The 6,041-nt window shown below is 41.5% G+C and overlaps 1 protein-coding gene across 1 annotated transcript; it reads right to left on the minus strand.

Annotated features, from left to right (window-relative positions):
* Positions 1-1,909: 1,909 nt before the first annotated feature.
* Positions 1,910-4,120, minus strand: tpbgb (trophoblast glycoprotein b). The gene has a single exon (XM_020634333.3). The coding sequence runs from the start codon at positions 3,652-3,654 to the stop codon at positions 2,518-2,520; it is 1,137 nt and encodes a 378-aa protein (XP_020489989.1). The 5' UTR covers positions 3,655-4,120; the 3' UTR covers positions 1,910-2,517.
* Between the last annotated feature and the right edge of the window lie 1,921 nt (positions 4,121-6,041).

The following is a 6,041-nucleotide window of genomic DNA, read 5'->3' on the forward strand; positions in this document are numbered from 1 at the left end:
CAGAGAGCACTCTCCAAACTCATCTGTTTCATTCTTCCCTTTCAAACATTCACTCCCTCACTGGCTTTTTCCTTTTTTTTTTAGTTTCCTCGCTGTAATTACACCAGCTCCACCAAGCGTAGCTCGAGGCGTGGCTGGGCAAAATCACTCGTTAATATGAATCTGCAGAGTGTGTGAGAAGGAGAAGGAGGAGGAATACTCACAGGCGGTCTCTGTGGAAACATTAGGTTGTAAGCAGCCTGCACCTGTGTGGTCCTCCTGGGACGAAGAGGTAAAGAAGCCTCACTTTGGGGAATTGTGTGAAGTGAGACCATCCATTTTCAAAATGAACCTGCGACAATTACAAAGTCAGAGTGAGGAAACAAGCTTCTGTAACTAACAGCCATCGGGCTTTGGATTGTTTAAGCAGCTGAAACTAACCTGCAAAATGACATTCAGGAGGATGTCAGAGCCAAAAAGGAAGGTTTATCTTCCTTTATTTCCTTTATTTATCATCACAACAGAAGCCAAAAGGCGTAGAGAATAATAACATGCAGCATATTAGTGACTACACAACTTTACACACCCCTGCTTATCTCCAAGATTAGAATCCCGCTTTGGAACAACTGTCTCCTAAACAAAGATATCTCAAGGCTGAACGTGTGAATCAAAGGTGTGACGACACATCTTCAACCTCAGAGACAGTAGAGTGGCTGCTGTGTTTGTTAGGAGACATACAGATTAACACCAGACAGAGCACCAGACCAGACAGATAGTGTTACACAGCGCGCTCTCCTACCAAATGAGAGTAATCAGACACATCCAGAGATCAGAATTACAGCAGCAGCTGATGGCAAAATATGACTTAATTTATACCGAAATCCATATATGTACCATGACGACACACTGTTGTTGCTACAGTGATGGAAATCTGTGCAAAAGCCATGCTGTGCTACTACAAATGACGGGTAGCTGCAGGCTATGTAGGGCCAGTTGTTAGAGATGCTGTGTGTGTGTGTGTGTGTGTGTGTGTGTGTGTGTGTGTGTGATTGGGAAGAGAGTGAGAGATGAGTGAAGAGGGAAATTATTATCTCTCTGAGTGCTCTTCAACAGGCCAAGGAAGTTCACAGTCGTTCCTGTGTGCAGACACAAAAACACCCTCATTAATATAGACAGCTAGACAGCAACATGCATGGTACTCTTCAAAAAGGAAAACCACACATTCATTATTTACCATATTATACTGGACAGCGTGAAATGTAGCAATTGGGAAGAAAACACTAATGAAAAAACACTTTTCCTATGAATGTCACTTCCCCCTTAACAGGGTTACGTAGAGCGCAAAGCAGCTTGAGCTCATTTTCATAAAACCTCTGTGTCCCCCAAGTGAATAAGGGGGCTCAGTTTGCCTTCATTAGCATGTGCCAGGAAACACCATTACTTACGTTTTTTTTTGCAGCTGGAATATTTTGAAAGGCATTTAGTGTGTTCTCGAGATTATTGGACGTCAAAGGAGCCCACTGGCTGAAGCTCAAAGACCTTCTTTTGGGGAATTCACTGCAGAGCCAAGGTTTTTTTTTTTTTTTTTTTTTTAAATCAGATTCACAGCAGGAAGCAAATTGGATGGGAGATAACTGTTGGCTACTCTCATCACCTTAAGACCCGCAGATGGGTGCTCATTTATATTCAGACAGAGTCTCCTCTATTCAACTTCTCAATTTGACTTTATTTCCCACCGCATAAAACACACTAACCCCAAACTGTTGAGATTCTTCATGTGCTGATCCTTCATACATTTTCTGATTTAATGTTTTTTTTCCACATAGCTCATGCTAGCTATGTTGCTGCCTCAGGAATGAGTATCTCCTCCATCAAAGCCTGTGGATCACATTCCTCACTTATAGGATTAAAGGTCCTCAGTCAAGACAGATACCAGCAATCCAGAGGCTTTTTATTTAGCTGAATATCTTCACAGAAAAAAAGAGCAATTACATCTATCTAGTAATCCAAAAAAAACCTATGCAATGTGCACTATAAACGTTCAAAAAGGGCATACTTTATATCACAATTCACATATTAAAAATAACAAACTCATAAACAAGCAGTATAGCATTTCTCTGCAGCAGAGGCATAATGACAAGGATGCAATGACCAGCTGAGTGTTTGTTTATCGACAGGTATTCTTTCACAAAGTCACCTAACTCCGTCCGTTTCTCCTTTAGGAAAAGTAAAAATAGAACATATCACTCTTTGCAGCTCTTCCAAAAGAACAACAGCGACCGTTTACCAGAATTCATTGCCCATGCAATGCAACACGGAAGACACACAGCTGCCAGGTACTTTTATAAGACATGCGGCAGTGGTTGAATGGAGTTTGTGGGGGGGGGGAGGGGGGTAATAAGGAGTCATGACAGATGTCAAATCTGTATAGCATCAAAGGGGGAAAGGGGGAAGGGGAGGAAGACTTTCATGCAACTCTTAACAGTACAAGTCATTTCAAATCTCACTGTGAGGTCCATGACACTGTCCCACTATTGCTCACACATCTGAGTTGATGCTCAGGTTGGCCAAACGGGGGTCAGAATTTATCTCGTACCTGTAATGGTACCCCTCCATATGGTCCCTACAAGCATCCCGAATGTTGTACATCCAACGCTTGATACCTTTTCTGTTCAGGTAGAGAACCAGCAGAAATATGACGCCAATAAGAGCCAGAACCAGCCCCAGAAAAACATAAGAAGTCTCCAGGACGCCCTCCATGTCACCCAAACACTTCAGCTGTGACAGCTCTAGATGCAGGAGGTGGCTGCGCCTGAGGGCCTCGGGATCTGCGCAGGTCAGGTACTGCCTGTCCACGATCTGAGTAGTGTTTTTCAGCCAGAGCAGCATGTCTTCGATGAAGCAGTCGCATCGCCAGGGGTTCCCCGCCAGCTGGATTCGGAGTCCAGGCTTGTGGTCGAACTGCACCAGGGTGGCGGTGGGAAGGTCCCTCAGGCTGTTGTCCCTCAGGTCAAGGTCACGCAGCGGCACCTTCAGCGTCCCATTCGGAATGGAGATGATGGAGCTGTTCTGCAGGCTGAGGTTGACCAGGTGGGAGAGGCTGGAGAATATGTCATCTGGAAGAATCACAAGGTCATTGTTGGACAGGTCCAGGACTGTCAGCTGATCGAGGTTTCCACTCTGCAGGAAGCCCAGAAACTCATCCATGAAGGTATGATTGTGAAAAGTACTACTGAGGTTCAAGACTTGCACTTTGTTCTCACTGGGAAAAGCTCTTTCACTGAAATTCAGAATGTTGTTATTGCTAAGGTCCAGTCGCACAAGGTTTGGCAAGTTTTCAAATGCCTGTACATCCACAGACTCAATCTCATTCCCACTAAGATAGAGATCTGTTAACAGTTCTAGGCGGGTTGGGAAAGAGTCCACACTAATACCGGAAATGTCGTTTCCTGTGACGAACAGAACTTTGGTGTTGTTTGGTAAAGAATGCGGAATGTCATTCAAGTCCTGGTTTTGGCATTTCACAGTTTGTGAAACGCACAAACACTTGTCTGGACAACCGTGACAGGTCAATATGACACAGAGGAGCAACAGCAAATAAATCATCCCAGAATTCAGTACTCTCCCTCTGTTGTCTTCGCGGTTCCATCCGCATGACGTGCTCAACAGGCGCATCTTGGATTTTTACAAATCTGTCTGTGGCAGACTGTGCGTAAAGATTGTTCCCCAGCCACACAAACCAGTCACCGCCTCGATCTTCTAAGGGACCAGGGGAAAGTTTTTTTTTCAACTGTTTATCCCGCTTTTTCTCCTTTCGAAAAACTGCCCCGAGTTCCTATTTAAACTCCACATAACTACCCCCAAACCATCCTGGTTTAGGGAAAGTCTACATTTCCTTGGCGATAAAGGACGCTCGTAAACTTCTAGGACAATCCTCTTCGTTTGTTCTCAACCTCAGACTGTTTAAAAAACCAATCGATGCTTTAAAAGGCAAAAAAGTGCGAAGCAGATGTAACTACGGCAAACAACTTACGACCATTTCAGAGGCAGAAAACGTTGCGTGTCTCCAAACACTGCCATGTACGTAGGCTACTTCCAGCTTGTGGATCTTGTACACGGCGGGACTATGGAGGGGGAGACTAAACAGAGCAGCACTGTGCACAGCGTTGGAAGGTGGGAGCATACCATTTTTTGACGAAAAGGGGGAGGTGAACAGAACATTCATACAGGTTTATTCGGATTTTAAATGAAATATTTTACTAAGGATCCTATATTGTTTTTCTTTTATATTTATCTTAAGTCACTATCAAACATCTTGTGAAAATTGCATCTCGGCTTGTAATGATATGTGCTGGGGGTCCAGGAACCACTGAGGGTCTGCGACGGAGCTATAATGACGTCCCGAGCAATGTTACTGTAAAATGAGGTAGCCTCATTGTACTTATCAGATAGGCTTATTTGGTGATGGTTTAGTTGCAACTCCGTGTTAAGTGACCACTTGCACATTTTCAGATATAATTATTGAAGGCTATTATAATATCTTTATAATGCCTATAAGCAATTAAGTATAGGGAAAATAGGCAACAAATCATTAAGAATCGAACACCCATTTTAAAGGCCTACATGCACAACCCTAAGGCTGAGAGAAATCAGGTGAAGGAAACATCCAACATTTTATTCAGTGATAACGTCACATAAAGGAATCCATATTTTACTGCTATATATTTTTGAAAATTGAATTTTCATTAGGGACCCTTAATGATAAATTGATCTTCATATCTCACCCAGGGATGTCAAGATGCCATTTGTTTGGATGACAATTTTATATTTAACATGATCCAGTTCCACCTAAACAACAAACTCAAACCGAGAGCAAATCAGAGATGATTCTTCCCTTCTTTAAACCGACACATTAAATTAAATCATGTTGTTTTTTATTTTTATTTTGTGTGTGTGTGTGTGTGTGTGTGTGGGGGGGGGGGGGTATACATTTATTTTCTAAAAGGGGGTTTACTTATCATATAAAAGCGCAAATGTTAAAATTTAGGCTCTTCACTGCTATCTTTAGCTATCTATGTGCTGGAGCAAATGGTCAAAATTGATATGTTAGGATGAACTGACACATTTATTCTGCTAGAGTCAATCAAATCGAGTTAATTGAATAACTCAACATATTCACCTTGGAAAGCTTTGTTAGGCTTCAAAAACATTGTTCTAAAACAGGGGAATGGTCAGTTTAACTTTTTTCTCTTAATATATGGTCTGATTTTGTTTTCAATATTCTTTCAACAAATGATGAGTGGACAAATTGCCTGCTGGATTATGCAGGATAATACTGCTTAAAAAAACTTGGATGTGTTCATGCATGACTTGTCAGGGAGGGCATGCTCATCAATATCTCATATTTGGAAGCCCCTGAGAAGAACTCAATGTAACCCTACCTTTACCCTACTCTGACCCCATCCTGACCTCAGTCAATGTGACAATTGCTTCATGGAACCAGGATCAAACAATACTTTATACTTTATTTCAGACCCATAGGTCCATATCGTTATAAAAAAAAGCACAGATATATAAATACAGGACATTAACAAAGGGGTGTTTCCAGAAACACGAGGAATACCTTGTGTCGCTAAGTCTGGGCTGGGTCAGTGACATTATAATGACATTTTGTGAGTTATTTAATCGACACATAAATTTGAACATTAAATTTCTCCACCTGAAGCTAAGTTTGATATTTTTACAGGGTTGGGGCATTTTTATAGGCTATTTTTTGTCACAACAATGTAGAAACTCTTTTGAAAAGGACAACACTTTGTGTAACTGTCGTGCTTTAGGAAGAAAAAAAAGTCTGTTAAGTGCGCTACACAATTATTGTTTAAGACTTGCATGACTGGCAAAATGTTAATTCATCTTTTTTATTTAATAATAATAATTTGTTGTTATCTGGTTGTTATATAATGTTTATCAAGTTTATAACAGAGTTAATAATATCAATCCCAGAATCATAATAATAATAAAAGACTAAACATTGCCGATGACATCATTGGTACAGCAACAGC

This window comes from Labrus bergylta, chromosome 8, assembly GCF_963930695.1.
Source record: "Labrus bergylta chromosome 8, fLabBer1.1, whole genome shotgun sequence".
In the NCBI taxonomy this organism is placed as follows: Eukaryota; Metazoa; Chordata; class Actinopteri; order Labriformes; family Labridae; genus Labrus; species Labrus bergylta.

Excerpts from the sequence above, each read along its gene's own strand:
- tpbgb (XM_020634333.3), bottom strand. The coding sequence starts at position 3,654 with ATGCGCCTGTTGAGCACGTCATGCGGATGGAACCGCGAAGACAACAGA.